At 46.7% G+C, this 18,915-nt stretch overlaps 1 protein-coding gene across 1 annotated transcript; it reads left to right on the plus strand.

The window, feature by feature from the left end:
* The first annotated feature begins 378 nt into the window (after positions 1-378).
* Positions 379-17,570, plus strand: LOC140421967 (uncharacterized). Its single transcript, XM_072506955.1, has 3 exons — positions 379-492; positions 1,030-2,380; positions 16,117-17,570. Exons 2-3 carry the CDS (start codon positions 1,374-1,376, stop codon positions 16,967-16,969), a joined length of 1,860 nt encoding a protein of 619 aa, XP_072363056.1. The 5' UTR covers positions 379-492; positions 1,030-1,373; the 3' UTR covers positions 16,970-17,570.
* The last annotated feature ends 1,345 nt before the right edge of the window (positions 17,571-18,915 follow it).

Raw genomic sequence — 18,915 nt, forward strand, 5'->3', positions numbered from 1 at the left:
CCCAATATTTCACCCAGGTGTCTAAATCTTTACACCTTAACAAACTGTTTTGCGAAGGGGGTGCCACATTCAAATCCACTGACTACCCATATGTACTGTCTCAGAGTGGGACTTCTTCTTCTTCTTCTCTCTCTCTCTCTCTCTCTCCCCCCCTCTTCTCTCCTCTCCCCCCCCCCCCCCCCGGCCCCCCCATTTCATCCCAGTACAAGGGGTTTGGAGACTGGAGTCCGGATGAATAATGGCGGCCACAGCACCCACAAACCCACGCGGTAACGAAACCACTCTATTCACCGGGCGGGTTGCCCGGACTGCGCATGTCCCTGGGGGCGATGGAAAGCTGCGCATGTGCAAGGAGAACCCACCCCCTGACCTTTCTGCTGAGGTGTTGACCAATGGGAGCAGTTGGAGGACCGGAAGGACTCTGTCTCTGAAGGAAAAGGAAGTGAATCCAGGGAGGGTGCAGACTCTGGAAAGGTTGGCCCAGGTCTCTCGGTGAGTGCACGGATTGTGCGAAAATTGGTGGTGGTAAATAGTGAGGAGGATAGTCTTTGGTTACAGGAGGACAATAATAATCTTTAATATTGACAAAAGTAACCCTGCAGCGTCCATCCAATTCAGTTAGAAATTATTGATCATCTCTGCTTGAGAACCTTCATAGGCAGAAAGTTCCAGATCATGATCAATCACTACCTCCTGTATCTTAACCAACTGATACAATCCTTTACATTAAACACAATTTTCGTCCTGTTACATATTTCCGTTAGGCTGGCAGTCTGCATGAAGATTTCCAGGGCTCTCTGTCCACGATTGTAAGCAGTGAGCTTGGATCTGTCAATCAGCACCTTCAGGAGAATTGGGAGGGTGAATATTAGATACAGCAGAGTGAGAATGGAGGGAGAGTGTGTGGGACGGAGATTTACAGCTTTTGGGAAATAAGAGAGGACAGAATGTTCCATAGAAACTAGAAATGTCTATTCTGAATTCTGATCCTGTACTGATAATGATGGTTTTTGTAAACTCCTTTCACAGGATATCAGAAGAGGAAGAATTACAGACAGAAATCTCAAACCAAACCTCACGTCTCGATTTGACAGATTCACTCAATTCATGGGGACCTGAATATCATCAGCCTTTGAATCGAGAAGGAAAAAGGTTTGTCTATTCTTCCTGCTTCAGATGATTTTAACCATCAGTGTGACTGGAAAATCACCGAGACACACACACCTGAGTGAGAGTGTTCCAGAGCACTGACTGGAAAGAGCTTTAACCAGTTACACAAACTGAAAATAAACAGCAGGGAGAGACCGTACACGAGTTCTGTGTGAGCCTTCAACTGATTGTCCAACCTGGAGAGACACAAGGACACCAGCACCATGGAGAAACCATGGAAATGTGGGGACTGTGGGAAGAGATTCAGATTCCCATCTGTACTGGAAACTCATCGACGCATTCACACTGGGGAGAGGCCGTTCACCTGCTCTCAGTGTGGGAAGGGATTCACTAAGTTATCCCACCTGAAGACACACCAGCCAGTCCATGTCGGGGAGAAGCCATTCACCTGCTCCACGTGTAGGAAAGGGTTCAGTACTTCATACGAACTGCGTACACACCAACAAATTCACACTGGGGAGAGACCATTCACCCACAGTGAGTGTGGGAAGGGATTTACTCAGGTATCCAATCTGCTGGGCCACACTGTCACTCACAGCAATGAGAGACCCTTTAAATGCTCTGACTGTGGGAGCAGCTTCAAAAGGTCTCACAAACTGATGAACCATCAGTGCATTCACACCAGGCAGAGACTGTTCAGCTGTTCTCACTGCACAAAGAGGTTTCAAAACTCATCCCATCTGCTGACACACCAGATCCTGCACACCGGAGAGAGGCCATTCACCTGCTGTCAGTGTGGAAAGGGATTCACTCAAATAAGCAACCTGCGGAGACACGAGCGAATTCACACTGGGAAGAGGCCGTTCACCTGCTCTGATTGTGGGAAGGGATTCACTCGGTTATCCCACCTACAGACACATCAGCAAATTCACACTGGGGAGAGGCCATTCACCTGCTCTGACTGTGGGACAGGATTCACCCGGTTATCCCACCTGCAGGCACACCAGCGAATTCACACTGGGGAGAGGCCGTTCACCTGCTCTGACTGTGGGAAGGGATTCACTCAGTTACCCAATCTGCAAGCACACCAGCGAGTTCACACTGGGGAGAGGCCATTCACCTGCTCTGAATGTGGGAAGGGATTCACTCTTTTAGCCACGTTGCAGGCACACCAGCGTCTTCACACTGGGGAGAGGCCATTCATCTGCACCGTGTGTAGGAAGGGATTCACGCGGTCAACACTTCTGCTGAGTCACCAACAAGTTCATGAGTGATGACAGGGGTTGGATTCTGCTGTTATTGCTGCTGTTCATCACATCCAGGACTGAACCATGTTCATTCTGACACTTGGTGAAGTGGGAGGGTCGGAGAGTTTCTTTCTGCTGGACTGGCCGGTCTCACGACTTTGCCTCCAGTGGGCTGATACGCTTTGAGCTTGGGAGAGCACATTTCCACTGAAGTGATCCACAAAAGCTGATGAAGGACATTTTTTTCCTCCCATTACAGGTTGATCTAAAATAAATACAGAAAGAACTGGAAAAACGCAGCAGGTCTGGCAGCATCTGTGAGAGAGAAACAGAGTTAATGTTTCACGTCCAATGTGCCACAAGGTGCAATGATCCGAGAGGTGTAAAATACATGAATAGGATGGGAATAGAGGGATACGGACCCAAGAAGTGTAGAAGATTGTAGTTTAGTCGGGCAGCATGGTCGGCACGGGCTTGGAGGGCCGAAGGACCTGTTCCTGTGTTGTACATTTCTTTGTTCTTTGTAACTCTACCTCAGAACTAAACAGAGGGGGAAAAATGTGATGGGTTTGATGCTGGTGAGAAAGGGGGAGGGTCAGACAGAACAAAAGGGAAAGTCAGGGATTGGTGAGATTAAATGACAAAAATGTTCTGAAATGACTTCCAGTGGAGGCCATGAGTTTATCGGCCGCACACAAGGTGGCTCCTGCTTGGAAGCTTGGGTTTCTGGCCCTTTCTGCCCGGTTAATGGGGACTTGTTTGTAAAAAGTGGAGGGAGTTGGTTTCTCCTCCAAAGTGGAATATCAGCAGGTTACAACACCCGGCAAAGGTCGAGTAAAGCCTTGGCTTGAGATGGAGGATCTGTGTGGTGCAGCAACTGAGAGTATGACGGAGTTGGAGGGTGTTTCGGCAGCATCGGAAAGAAATGCAAAAGGACTGGTCCAGGGTGATTGAGGAAGCAGTAGCCCCTCTTCGTGGGGCTTTGGAGCGGGTGGAGGATCGCCTGGAGTCACAAGGTGCGATGATCCGAGAGGTGGAAAGGACGGTGTTGGATCGCAGTGTTAGATCGTGTTGCTGGAGGCAGAGATGGTGATGCTGGGAGAGGCCTGCAAGGTGCTGAGGGCGAAGGTGGACGGCCAGGAGAATCAGTCCAGGCGACAGAATCTGTGAATTGTAGGCCTGAGGAAGGGGTGGAGGGAACAAGTGCCACGGGCTATGTATTGAAAATGTTCACGAAGCTGGTTGAGGAGGGGGTCTTCGATAAGGCCCCGGAGGTGGATCGGTCCCCCCGATCATTACAATGGAGGCCGAGAGCTGGTGAGCCACCGTGGGCAGTGATCGGCCGGATGCACAAGTTCCAGGAGAAGGAGAGGATTCTGAGGTGGGTGAAGACGAGGTGAGACTGTAACTAGGACGGGAATCTGATCCGGATCTACCAGGACATTGGGGCCGACCTGGCCAAATGGAAGGTGGGTTTTAACAGGGCCCAGGCGGCGCTCTTTCGGCCAATGGGTGTTGTCCCTGGACAAACTCTGGGTGACTTTCACAAGGGCAAAGGACACTATTTTACGATGTCAGAAGAAGCGGATGACTATGTCAAGGAGCTTGGGTTGGGGGAGGACTAATGGTGGGATCTGTTCTGTCTCGACGTGTATATACAAGTTTTGTAAATATTATGTTGTTTTTTGCATGTTATGACTCGGGCTCGTATGGATGGGTTCTTCCCTGAGGTTGAGGACAGATGTGAGAGATACAGGAGTGGGCCTGTCAATCATGTTCACATGTTTTGGGTGTGTCCAAAGTTGGGGGATTCTGGCCATTGATTTCCGAGACCCTGCCGGAATTGTGGAGGTGACGATGGCGCCGTGATCTTTGGTGGGGCTTTCTGGTGTTTCGGATCTGCCAGAGCTGAAGGAGGGTAAGGGGGTCTTCACCACTCTGATTGCCCTGCGGCGAATCTCACTGGGATGGAGGTCAGTCACCCCACCGAAAGTATCGGCATGGTTGGGGGATTTGATGGAATTTCTACAGTTGGAGAAGACGAAGTACGTTCTCCGAGGGTGAAGAGGGTTCTACGTAAGACGGAGGGTCTTTCTGTCTGTATTTGAGGATCTGTTTGTCGCCGGGGTTGGGGGGGTGGTCAGTTGGGAAAGGGATGTTGGGGTAGTTTAGGGAAGAAAAGAGGGAAAATTATAAATCGTTTGAAAGCCAATGGTAATTGATTGTTGTTTATTTGTATAATTGATTGTGTTTGGAATAAAATACATATATTAAAAACGCAAACTAAAAGTCGAATGATCTTGTCCATTGTTTGTAGAAAAAACCCATCTGGTTTACAAATTCCCTTTCGGGAAGGAAATCTGCCTCCTTACCTGGTCTGGTCTACAAGTGACTCCAGATCCACAGCAATGTGGTTGACTCTTAAATGGCCCAGCACAAAGCTGTAAGAATCTGCAAGGATGTTTATTCCATAGAATGGAATTCTACAGTGCAGAAGGGGACCATTCGGCCCATTGAGGCTGCACCAACCGTACCAAGAGCAGCTACTTCAGTCTATTCCCCCGCCATATCCCCATAAACCCACTTAACAAGTATATCTTTGGACTGTGGGAGGACTCTAGAGCGATGGAGGAAACTCATGCAAACACGGGGAGAATGTGCAAACTCCACACAGATAGTCACCCAAGGCTGGAATTGAATCCGGGTTGCTGGCACTGCGAGGCAGGAGTGATATTTGAATGAAACCAGACTATTTGTGTGCCAAACATCAAAAGCAGCAATCAATAGACAGAGCTAAACGATCCAACAACCAATGGATCAGATCTGAGCTCTGCAGTCCTGCAAGTATCTTTGAGCCGCACAAATGCCAGGCAATGACCACCTCCCTCGTGAGAGAATCTAACCACCTCCCCTTGACATTCAATGGCATTACCATTGCTAAATACCCCACTATCAACATCTTGGACAGCAGACAGACAGGAACACCACCACCTGGATGTTCCTCTCCACACACCATCCTGATTTGTAAATGTATCACTGTTCCTTCAGTCGCTAATAGCAGTGGGTGTACCAACACCACATGGACTGCAGTGGTTCAAGAAGGCAGCACACCAGTACCTTCTCTAAGGCAACTAGGGATGGTCAATAAATGCTGGGTCGAGCCAGCAACGCCCACATCCCGTAACTATATGTATTGTTTTATTTAAAAATTCGATTGGGCCAGTAATGGACTTGGGAGAAATAATACTGAGTAAGAACTGTCTACAAGTTGGACGGGGGTAAAGAGGGAGCTGGAGAATATTTTACATCCATGTTTGATCTGTTGCTTAAAGCATCTGTCCTTATGTACCAGCAACTTAGAACTCACGGCGTTCCTTCAGGAGAAAAGGTCGAGTAGACGTTACCCCAGGCGGGGCCAGAACAGAACTGGAAGACAACGGAGTGAAATTGAGTGAGGGGTCGGAGAGAGAGTTCTCCTCCCCCTCTAGGTGTGGACTGTAAGAATCCTGGGGGACTCCGTGCTTTGGGTTTTCTTGTTAATTAGTGAACATTAAATTAAATTCTATGACTGGCTGTGGATTTATTTTGAATTTGATTGGAACACTTCTTCTGTTTTTATTCCTGTTGTGATTACGCTCTTGTTAAGGATGGTCGACAGATGACAGGATGGGAAATTGTGGTTTGGGTCTTCACTGACCAAATGTTTTATTGATCCGAAAGGTGTAAAAGGGACCAAACTCCAACAGAAATCGAGCAGAGCTGAGAAAAGTCGACTTGCTGTGTGGGAACAGGGAGATAAACAGTTCCCAGAGGACAGAGAAAACAAGAATGCCTGGAATCCTGGACAACACCTGGGTGTCAAGGCCACCATGTTTTCACTGCTTGGCATGGGAATGCTGGCTCCCTGTACCGGGGACGGAGCGTGGGGAAGACAATTGAGAGTTTGGCGTGACTTGAGTAGGTACAGATGGTTCAATGACAGGTTTTGTAATTGGTCCGTTTAAATGTTAGCTCGGCAATGATTGGGTTAAATCAGTCTCCATAGACTTTGTGATGTAATAAGAAGGGATTCCCCGAGCACAGAGATTTGTTGAGGTTTTACATATTCCACTGACTGGGGCCATGGCATCTGGGGCAGAGCAGGGAGCATTTACCTGGAGATGGCGCTTCTACCCAGAGTGTAATGGTAATGCTGCTGCACTTTGATATTACTGCTCAGACATCCGGGCAGGAGCAGGCCATTCGGCCCCTCGAGCCCACTCCACCATTCAATAAGATCAGGGCTGATCTGATTGTGGTCTTAACTCCACTTTCCTTCCTCTACCCTTTCACTCCCTCGTCAATCAAGAATCTATCAAATTCAATCCGAAAACATTCACTGACCCTGCTTCCAGCACCTTCTGGGGAAAGAGAGATTTACAGACCCACGGCCCTCAGGAGAAAAACAATATTCTCATCCGCGTCTTAAATGGAAGACCCCTAATATTTAAGCAGTGTCCCCTAATTCTAGTCTCTCCCACAAGGGGAAACATTCTCTCAGCAATCTTTCTGTCAATTCCACTCATGATCTTAATGAAACACATGAGATCCTCTCTCATTCTTCTCAACTGCAATGGATACAGTCCCAACCTGTCAAACCTTTCCTCAGAGGATAACCCCCTCATTCCAGGAATCTGGGGAGTCAACCTCCTCTGAACTGCTTCTGATGCAATTATCTCATTTCTGAAATAAGGAGACCCAAACTGTAAACAGTGCTCTAAAAATGGTCTCACCAAGGCCCTGTACAACTGCAACAAAACATCCCGACTTTTATATTCCAGTCTCTTTGCCATACACAACATTCCATTGTGCTTCCCAAGTGATTTCAACTCACTCGATAAAGCCTGATTAAACTGTTCAAGGACTCGATCGAGCCACTTGCTGTACCTGCAAACTAACTTATTGTGACTCCTGTACACGGACGCCCAGATCCCTCTGTACCTCATCGTTCTGTAATGTCTCACCATTTAAATAATATTGTTTTATTTAATCCTTCCTGCCAAAGTGGACAATTCACATTTTCCCACATTATCCTCCATCTGTCGAGTTTTGTCCATTCACTTAATGTCCTTTGCAGACTCCTTATGTCCACTTCACAAATTACTTTCTGAACTATGTGTCATCAGAACATTTAGTCGCCATACATTCAATCCCATCACCCAACTCATTGATATAGATTGTAAATAGTTGAGGGCCCAGCACTGATCCTTGTGACACTCCACTTGTCACATCTTACCAACCCAGAAATTACCCATTTAAACCTACTCTCTGCTTCCTGTGAGCTAACCAATCCTCTATCCCTGCTGATATGTTAACCCCCTACATCATGAGCTCCTATTATGTGTAATAACCTTTGATGTGGCCCCTTGGAAAATACCTTCTGGAAATCTAGATAAACCACATCTCCAGGTTTCCCTTTATTGACATTCCTTGTTACTTCCTCAAAGAGCCTGGATAAATTAGTTCATCCCTGAATCTCATTTTTAAACATTGTGTGTCAAAAGAAAAGGTCTCCTCCACCCCTCTGTCTCCTTTGCTAATTACCTTCGAGGGGCTCACTCTCTGTTAAAGAGCCTGCCAACCCCTCTCACCCACTTTCCCCAAAGTGAATGAATTTAATCAGAAAAAGACCAAAAAAACCAAATATTTTTAATGAAACAAGTTTATTAATGAAACAGAACATGGGTTTAAAAAAAAATCAGAAAATGACTTAAGGATCAAAGACAACCAGAGTAAAAGAATAACCAGAATAAAAACATGTTCACAATGTTCCAGACCCAAATGTTTCTCTTCAGCTCCCCTGTACCTTGCTCCAGTGACTCCCCACATTGGACACAGGGGCACTGAACCTTGGGGTCACGTCCCCATCAGCCCCAGTTACCCCACCGTCAAACCCCGATTGGTTGGGGATCCATTTTCCAGTCAGTCCTCCAGCACCTTCCTGTCCCTTTATTAGTGACATACCCGTGACAATTTCCCAACTGGGGCGCAGGTCCCAGCTAAATTCAGTCCTCAGCTCCTTTGCCTGTCACTGATGTGAGCAATAGAGAGACAGAAAGGTTCCAAAGGCTCAAATGGGAAGTCAAAACTTGTGGATTCGGATCTCTGTGAAGATCAGTAATTAATATTTAAAAAAATCAAATTCCCAGTCAAATTAAAAGATCACTTGACAAGACGTCTTTAGGACTTTTGCTGCAACAAACAAAATAGAAACAACAGTAACTAATCACTATTTTTGAAGGAAACCTACACAAAGTATAAAATATAACTTTTCCCTTTTACACAATCTAAACTTCCACTCCACATTATTCTCTCCTCTACCCCGGAAGTCGACACTTAATTGTCTCAGAACCAGTCCAAAGTGATTATTCATTCCAGAGGTTTCCGTTCTTTTCTTTTCCCAATCTGCAGGCTTTAACCCCAGAACTGTCATTCACAGCGAATGATTGGCGAGCTACCAGAAAACAGGCATAAATAGGTCATTTTCTGGTTGGCAAGATGTAACGAGTGGAGTGTCACAGGGATCAGTGCTGGGACCTCAACCGTTAAAGTTTATATAAATGACTTGGATGACGGGACTGAAGGTATGATCGTTACATTTGCTAACACTGTGGCCAAAAAGGGAGAGGAGGTGGTGCTGCGCCGTTAACAAGGATGATGTCAGTACGTAAGGGAGGATCACAGATCAGGAATACAAAATGTGGAAACTGTTTGGGTGGAGCTAAGAAACAGCAGAGGGCAGCAAACATTAGTAAGAATTGTTTATAGACCACCAAACAGTAGTGGTTTTGTGTGCACTGTAAAAGCTTCTGTAGGTACGTAAAAAGGAAATATTTAGCGAAGACAAACGTGAGTCCATTACAGGGAGAATCAGTAGAATGTATAGTAGTGTGAATAGAGAAATGGCAGATTATCTACATTTAAAATTTAATTTTTTTTTTAAATTTAGAGTACCCAATAATTTTTTACAATTAAGGAGCAATTTAGCATGGCCAGTCCACCTACCCACCACATCTTTGGGTTGAGGGGGTGAGACCCACGCAGACACAGGGAGAATGTGCAAACTCCACATGGACAGTGACCTGGGGCCAGGATCGAACCCGGGTCCTCAGCGCCGTAGGCAGCAGGGCTAACCCCTGCACCACCTGTATATTACCTCCTATCCCACGTGCTTTCATTTTGCTAACTAACCTCCTGTGGGGTGTTTATCAAAAACCTTCTGAAAATCCAAGTGTACGACGTCCACAGACTCCCCTTCATCAATTCTGTTAGTAACATCCTCAAAAACTCCAAAAGGTTCGTCAAACAGGATTTCCTATTCGTAACTCCATGTTGACTATTCGGAGTTTGCTCTCATATTCTATTTTCTCTTTATCAATTTTGTGGTCCTCCTTTGCTGAATCTAAACAAGTTCCCAATCCTCAGGCTGACTACACTCTTACTCACTTTCTGAACCTCTTCCTTTGAACTAATGGGAATCTTAAACTTTGCTCGCCATGGTTCCATCGCGTTTCCTGTTGGATTTTTGTTTCCAAAGGAATTTATATTTGATGTAAATATCTAATAATATTTTAAATGCTAGCAATTGTCTATCTATTGTCACACCTTTTATTGTAAGTTCCCAATGTGCCCACAGACAACTTGTCCCTCATACGTTGACAGTTTCCTTCTGTGAGAAACACCCAGATAAATTAAACAAAAGAACCATGTAACCACCATAGCCCATCTTCATGGCAATGTGGCATTGGCTTTGGGGGTTTCCAATCAGGAATGGGAACAAAATATCTTCCGACGTCCAAATAGCCTATCACTCTGGTCCTCGTGAAACTTGGAACCAGGTATTCACAACAAAGCTCAAAGAGCATCAGCCCACTGGAGGCAAAGTCGTGAGACCGGCCAGTCCAGCAGAACGAAACCCTCGGACCCTCCCCATTGACCAACTGACAGAATGAACACAATGCAGTTCTGGATGTAATTCAGAGCAGAAATATTAACAGCAGAATCCAACCCCTTGTTCACTTGTGAACCTGTTGGTGTCTCAGCAGGTGCGATGAAACACAAAATCCTTTCCCACATTGAGAGCAGATGAAAGGCCTCTCCCCAGTGTGAACTCGTTGGTGGCTCCGTAGGTGGGATGGATGAGTGAATCCCTTCCCACACTGAGAGCAGGCGAATGGCTTCTCCCCAGTGTGAACTCGCTGGTGTGTCTGCAGGGTGGATAACCGAGAGAATCCCTTCCCACAGTCAGAGCAGGTGAACGGCCTCTCTCCAGTGTGAACTCGCTGATGTCTCTGCAGGTTGGATAACTGAGAAAATCCCTTCTCACACTGAGAGCAGATGAACGGCCTCTCCCCAGTGTGAACTCGCAGGTGAGAGATCAGTTCTCGAGAGCTTTTGAAGCCAACCCCACAGTCAGAGCATTTAAAGGGTCTCTCATTGGTGTGAGTGACACTGTGTCTCCGCAGGTTAGATAAGTGAGCGAATCCCTTTCCACAAACGGAGCAGGTGAACGGTCTCTCTTCAGTGTGAACTCGCTGGTGGGACATCAGTTCTTGAGAGCTTTTGAAGCCACTCCCACAGTCAGAGCATTTAAAGGGTCTCTCATTGCTGTGAGTCAAATTGTGTCTCTGCAGGTGAAATAACTGAGTGAAACCCTTCCCACACACGGAGCAGGTGAATGGCCTCTCCCCAGTGTGACTGTGTCGATGGGTTTCAAGCACAGATGGGAACCTAAATCCCTTCCCACAGTCCCCACATTTCCACTGTTTCTCCATGTTGCTGGTGTCCTTGTGTCTCTCCAGGTTGCACAATCAGTTGAGGCCTCGTCCACACACAGGACACGTGTGCGGTCTCTCCCCACTGTGATTAGGTTCAAGCTGTGTAACTGGTTAAAGTTCTTTCCACAGTCAGTGCTCTGGAACACTCTCACTCGGGTGTCTGTGTCTCGGTGCTTTTCCAGTCACACTGATGTTTAAAATCTCTTGAAGCCGACAGAACAGACAAACGTTTGTTCTAGATTGAAAGACCAATGATATTCAGAACCCAATGAATTGAGTGACTGTCAGATGTTGATGCAACGTTTGGTTTGAGATGTCTGTCTGTAAATCTTCCTCTTCTAATATCCTGTAAAAGGAGTTTACAAAAAGCATCCCTGTCAGTACAGGATAGAAATTCAGAACAGACAATTTTAGTCTCTATGGAACATTCTTTCCTCTCTCATTCCCCAAATCTGTAAATCTCCATCCCACACACTCTCCCTCCATTCTCACTCTGCTGTGTCTAATATTCACTCTCCCAATTCTCCTGAAGGTGCTGATTGACAGATCCCTGCTCACTGCTTCCTGTTCTGGACACAGGGACCTGAAAATCTTCATGCAGGCTGCCAGACAGATATGTGTCTATATTCCTGGACTGAAAATGTTTTAATGTATAGGATTGTTCCAATTGGTTAAGATACAGGGGGTTGTGACTGACCATGTCCTTGAACTTGCTGCCCATGAGGGGAGTCAAGCAGAGATGATGAATAATTTCTAACCGAAATTGGATGGGTGCTGCAGGGTTACAGAATGGGACCCACTCGACACTGACAGAATTGCTCGACAGACAGTCGGCATCGACACAAAATGTCCAATGGACTCCTCTTCTGTTATAAATCTGACTGGAAATATATAACGTAGCTACAGTACTGGACAAGAATAATTAATGTACTTTATTTCAGAACCATCAGTAATATATCGGAACCATCAGTAATATATCTAACCTGTACCATATAACACATGGTGAGACACAGTGGTTTGCACTACTGCCTCACAGCATGAGGGAGCCGGGTTCAATTCCAGCCTTGGGTGATTGTGTGGAGATTGCACATTCTCCCCGTGTCTGCGTGGATTTCCTCTGGGTGCTCCGGTTTCCTCCCACAGTCCAAAGGTGTGCAGATTAGGTGGGTTAGCCATGCTAAATTGCCCCTTAGTGTCCAATAAGGTTAGCTGTGGATTAGGGGGGGGCTTGGGCCTCGGTAAGGTGCTCTTTTGGAGAGCTGGTGCAGACTCGATGGGCCCAATGGCCTCTTTCTGCACTGTACGGATTCTATGAAGACAAATCTCAAAGAATCAGAGAGTTTACAGCCGAGCACGAGGCCCTTTGGCCCATCATTTCTGCGCCAGCCATCAAGGACCTCTCTATTCCAATCCCACTTTCCACCACTTGGACCATAGCCGTGTGTGCTTTGGCCTATCAAGGGCTCATCTCAATGCTTCTTCAATGTTGTGAGGGTTCCCGCCTCTGCCACACTTTCAGGCAGCAAGTTCCAGATTCCCACCACCCTCTGGGTGAAAATGTTTTTCCTCAAATCCGTTCTGAATCCCCAGCCCCTTACCTTAAATTTATGCCCACTGTTTACTGACCTGCCAACTAAGGGGAAAGCTTTCTTCCGATCTACTCTAGCTATGTCCTTCATAAATTTGTACAAGAATAATCTTTATTGTCACAAGTACGCTTATATTAACACTGCAATAAAGTTACTGTGAAAAGCCTCTAGTCGCCACATTCCGGCACCTGTTCGGGTACACGGAGGGAGAATTCAGAATGTCCAAATGACCTAACAGCACGCCTTTTGGGACTTGTGGGAGGAAACCAGAGCACCTGGAGGAAACCCATGCAGACACGGGGAAAAGGTGCAGACTCCACACAGAGAGGGTGGAGGAATCGAACCTGGGACCCTGGCACAGTGAAGCAACAGTGCCGCCCATATCACATATCCCCTCAGCCTCCTCTGCTTCCAGGAAACTCCTAACCAGCCTCTACTCATCGCTGAAACGCCCAGGCAATATGCTGAGGAATCGCCTCTCCATTCTCTCCAGTACAATCACATCCTCCGTCTAGTGTGGCAACCAGAACTGCACTCAGTTCTTGATTAATACGGGGATCAGGGGTCATGGGGAGAAGGCAGGAGAATGGGGATGAGACAATATCAGCCATGATTGAATGGCAGAGCAGACTCGATGAGCCGAGTGGCCTAATTCGGCTCCGATGTCTTATGAATCTCCTCTGCATCCGGGGCTTTTCACAGTAACTTCATTGAAGCCTACTTGTGACAATAGGCGATTATTCTATTATTATTATCCTCTCCAGTGCAATCACATCCTTCCTCTAGTGTGGCAATCAGTACTCCAGCTATGGCTTAACAAGTGTACAGTTTTATACAGTTCCATCGTAACCTCCATGCTCTTTTAATTCTATACCTCAGCGAATAGAAGTATCCCATATCCCTTCTTAACCACCTTATCTACCTTCCCTTCTGACTTCAGGGATCTATGACAGGCACATCAAGGTCCCTCTGACCTTATGTACTTCCTAGGGTCCTACCATTCTTTTATATTCCCTTGCCTTTTCATCCTCCCAAAATGCATTGCCTCACACTTTTCAGGGTTAAATTCCATTTGCCACTGTTCTGTCCATCTAACCAGTCCAACTACATTACCCTTTAATCTTTCCTCCTCACTACTTATCATACAACCAATTTTTGTATCATCTGCGAACGCACTTGATCTTACCTCCTCCATTCACATCCAGATCATTAATGTACACAACAAAGAGCAAAGGGCCCAGCACTGATCCCTGTGGAACACCACTGGACACGGGCTTCCAGTCACAAAAATAACCTTCAACCATCACCCTCTGCTTTCTATTAGTAAGTCAATTCTGGGTCCAATTTGCCAATTGCTCTGGATCCCATGGGCTCTTGTCTTCTTGACCAGTCTCCCATGTGAGACCTTGTCAAATGCTTCACTGAAGTCCCTGTAGTCTACATGAACTGTACTACCATTAGCTACACACCGAGACAGCTCCTGAAAAAAATCAAGTCAAATTTGTAAGACATGATCTCCCCTTGACAAAACCATACTGACTATCCTTCATTAATCCTTACTCCTCGAAGTGGAGATCAATTCTGGCCCTCAGAATTTTTTCAAAAGTTTCCCTACCACTGAGGTTACGCTCACTGGTCTGTAATGTCCTGTTTTTTTTTTTACTTACTTCACTCCTTGAATAATGGAATCACATTATCTGTCCACCAGCCCTCCGGCACCACTCGTGTGACCAGAGAAGATTTGAAAATTGTCAGAGTCTCTGCAATCTCCTCCCTTGCCTCCCACAGCAGCCTGGGGTACATCTCATCTGGGCCTGAGGTTTTAAACAAGTGACCAATTGAAGGTGAGAATGCGAAAAGAAATGGAAAGGGGGAGAAAAGAAAGTGTTTTACTCACAGATGTTGGGGACAGGAGGAAGGTGCAGTCTGTGTGAAGCTCAATCTTCACTCACAGCCAGAGGAGCAGCAACTTTACTGGGCAGACAGTGGAAGAAGGTCCGTCCAACCATTGAACCAATGGCCGGACTTGATTGTCTGGAGGACCTTCCGGTCCTCCGGGGATGCCATCGGCCAAGCTGACGTAAGGGTGGGCGGGGTTTACAGAACAGCCGCGATGAGCTGCTGTCCAATCCCGGATCAGTGATATTATTCCCAATGGGAGACCTTGCGCTGGGAAGTCTTTGTGACGTCACAATGACGCCGTGCCTGAATCGTCCAATAGCAATTAATCTGCTGCGCGCTGACGTCTCAGGGCTACAGTGCGAAGGCCGGTCACGCGGACCCAGGAACCCCGCCCCCACCGATTGTGTCCCCTCTTCCTGCACCTCCTCGAGACAAGGTTTCCAGGCAGCCGGCCGATATTCCAGCCAGAGTGAAGTCTCTCACTCCACCCCCGGCCTGGGACTGCTCATGTCCAAGGGACGTTGCGCACGGGCAGAGGAGAACCCATCTCTTGAACTTCCTGCTGTGATGTTTACCAATGGGAATATGTTGCCAACCGGAAGGACTCTGGTGCGCCAGCCAATCAAAGCGTGGCCTTTGTGTGAATGAAGATTGAGCTTTACACTGACTAAAACTTCATCCTGTCTCCATCTGTGAGTAAAACACTTTCTCATCTCCCCCTTTCCATTTATTTTCTCATTCTCACCTTCTCACTTGCAGCAACTGAAGGGAAAGGAAGTGAATCCAGGGAGGGTGCAGACCATGGAAAGGTTGGCCCAGGTCTCTCTCTTAAAGATAGGGACATCCTTTGCTCCCACTGCTTGACACATTTATTTGTCTGGCTGGAATGGAGGGAGTGTGTGTGGGATGGAGAATTACAGTTTTGGGGGAAAGAAGAGGGAAAATAATATTTCATAAAAACAGAATTGTCTTTTCTGAATTTCTATCCTGTACTGATAATTAATTTTGGAAACTCCTTTTACAGGATGTTTAAAGAGGAGGATTTACAGACAGAAATCTCAAACCAGACATCATGTCAGCATCTGCCAAAGACATTCAGTTTCACGGGGGCTGAATATCAATGGCCTTTTGAGTCTCGAGAGGGAAATGTTTGTTTTGACTACTTCAAAAGATTTTAATCATCAGTGTGACTGAAAGAGCACCTGAGACACACACCGAAGTGAGTGTTCCAGTTAACTGACTGTGGAAATAACTTTGCACAGCCTGAAAAAAAATCACACCATTCATAGCAGGGAGAGACCGTCCGTGTTCTGTGTGTGTGAGCCAAGCCGTCAACTGATTGCCAAACCTGGCGAGTCACGTAAACACCTGCCGAATGGAGAAACCATGGAAATGTGGGGACTGTGAGAAGGGATACAAAGCCCCATCTGAGCTGGAAATTCATCGATGCAGCCAGACTGGGGAGAGGCTATTCATCTGTCCTGAGTGTGGGATGGGATTCGCTCGGTTATTTAACCTTCAGTTATACCAGCGAACTCACACCCGGGAGAGGCCGTTCAGCTGCTCTGAGTGTGGGAAAGGATTCACCAAGTCATCCAACCTGAAGTTACACCAGAGAGTTTACACTGGAGAGAGGCTGTACACCTGCTCTCGGTTTGTGAAGGGATTCATTGATTCATCCACTCTACAGAAACATCAGCGAATTCACACCAGGGAAAAGCCGTTCTCCTGCTCTGAGTGTGGGAAGGGATTCACTCAGTCATCCCACCTGCAGACACATCAGCGAATTCACAATGGGGAGCGGCCTTTTACTTGCTCTGCGTGTGGGAAGGGATTCACTCAGTTATCCAACCTGCTGTCACACCAGCGGGTTCACAGTGGGGCGAGGCCTTTCACATGCTCCATGTGTGGGAAAGGATTCATTGATTCATCCACTCTTCAGAGACACCAGAGAGTTCACACTGGAGAGAGGCCATACACCTGCTCTCGGTGTGTGAAGGGATTCATTGATTCATCCACTCTACAGAAACATCAGCGAATTCACACCAGGGAAAAGCTGTTCTCCTGCTCTGAGTGTGGGAAGGGATTCGCTCAGTCATACCACCTGCAGACACACCAGCGAATTCACACTGGGGAGCGGCCTTTTACATGCCCCGCGTGTGGGAAGGGATTCGCTCAGTCATCCCACCTGCAGACACACCAGCGAGTTCACAGTGGAGAGAGGCCGTTCACCTGTTCTGTGTGTGGGATGGGATTTATTTGTTCATCCGAGCTGCTGAGACACCAGGACAGTCACACTGATTAGAGACATTTTCGATGCTCTGACTGTGGTGTTAATTGTATCTGTTGGGTTTCAGTATCCACAGTATTGATTGGATGGTTACTTGAGCAAATATAAAGAGCCATTCTTCATGCCCGGTGGGCACTGCGGGGGTTGGGCTGCATCATTGACTCACAAGATAACATTTTAGTTTCAAGTTTTATAACTTTGGTAATTTGTTTTGTTTCACTGCCCAGTCAATGTTATTGTTTGTTTTAAAGGAGCAGAAAGAGACACTGACTGACATCAGGTGGTGACAGGTGGTGTATAAATGGAACATTTCACTCTGTGAACAAATCCACACCAAATAGAGATTTAGTCCACCCTAAGACTGGATTATTAATGGAGGTTCGAGCCCACACCAAACTGAAAGGTGAAGAAAAATACGCCACCACTTATAAAGGGGGAGATCAGGAATCAAAACCTCCATTCTGTTTACAGACCAGTAGAGAGAGGAGAAATCAGGGCTGTTTAAATTAATTCCCCTCCTTTCTGTAACAAGAAACACTTACAGACATGGAGTGGAGTGGGGTCAGGAGGTATCTACCTGTAATGTTTAACTCTGTGAATAAATCTATACCAAGTACAGATTGGCTCCAGTTTCTTCCTTCACCATAAAGCTCTCAGGATTATAACATGGGAACACAGAATGCCTGCCGGATGGTGAAGGTTGGAAAATAACATTTCAGACAGAATCTTACAATCCCAGTAGTTTTTGTGAGAAATAACTGAAGCAAGTGGAAATTGTCAGGGTCTGATTACCCGCTGCTGTTCTCGGAGTCTGAGCCATACGACCAGTGGAAGAATGAAGTGGAGATGTGGACAGGGGTTACGTCCCCACCAAGGAGGAAACAAGGTCTGGCCTCGGCATCCTCACTTCCTAACAAAAGGAACATCAGAAGCAAAGTATTCTGGGAGCTGGGCTCCCATTGGTTGGATCCTGATTAAAGTTTGGATTTTCCATGAGGGTTTTGTTGATGAGGTTTACAAGAAAGATGATCTATTGGATGTCTATGATGCACAGTTGGACTTGGACAGATTGTGAAGGAGGGTGAAAGCATCTTTTGCAGATCCAGATATCACAACAAAAGACAGAATTGGAACAGCATTAATAGGTGAATGAACACCAGGAATGACTGGGGAACAATTAACAGGAGTTTCAGGTCCGACTGAAAATATCATTATGAGATGAACTGCCCAAAGTGGAAAACCAGGGTCATCAAAGCGACACATGGCAGAGTGAATTCTGAGGCTGAAGGTGATGATGATCAATCTGAAGGCATTGTCTTCATCACAAGGAGCTTTGGTCCAGTATTTTATTTAGCAAATGCAAAGTCCCCAAGCCAAGCAGTTTCTTCCGGTCCTGCTGTAGTGCGGATAGGCCTCCACTGAGTCTGTGGATTGGACCATCTTGTATGATGTGTGCATAGGGGGCTGGTACTAATGCCCCATCTGTGGAGGTTGGTCAAGCAGGGGCCCTGGCCGGTTCTGAACCTGTTAAGTGTGGACACTCTTTCCTGGGAAGGTTGAAAGCAGGCAGCAGTTGGGTTGGGTTTGAGACCAGATACTCGTTTGTCAAGTCCAATGATTCCCATTAATTTGCTCAGGTGGAATTTGCGTTGGCATCCCGTGTGGGAGGATTTTTCCAGATTGGCCTTCTTGATGGGAGACATACTTTGGGTGGGCTGAATACATAGAAACATACATAGAAAATAGAAGCAGGAGGAGGCCATTCAGCCCTTCGAGCCTGCTCCACCATTCGTTATGATCATGGCTGATCATCAAGTTCAATAAGGGCAAGACTTCTGGTGGTGGCGAACCCACATCAGGTGGCTCTCCACCCAAACAAACCCAACAGAGGCTATTTATCGGGAATTCCGGTTTAAGAAGCCGGAGAACTGAACACCCTACCCCACCCCCCACACACACAC

Source organism: Scyliorhinus torazame, chromosome 5, assembly GCF_047496885.1.
Source record: "Scyliorhinus torazame isolate Kashiwa2021f chromosome 5, sScyTor2.1, whole genome shotgun sequence".
Taxonomy (NCBI): domain Eukaryota; kingdom Metazoa; phylum Chordata; class Chondrichthyes; order Carcharhiniformes; family Scyliorhinidae; genus Scyliorhinus; species Scyliorhinus torazame.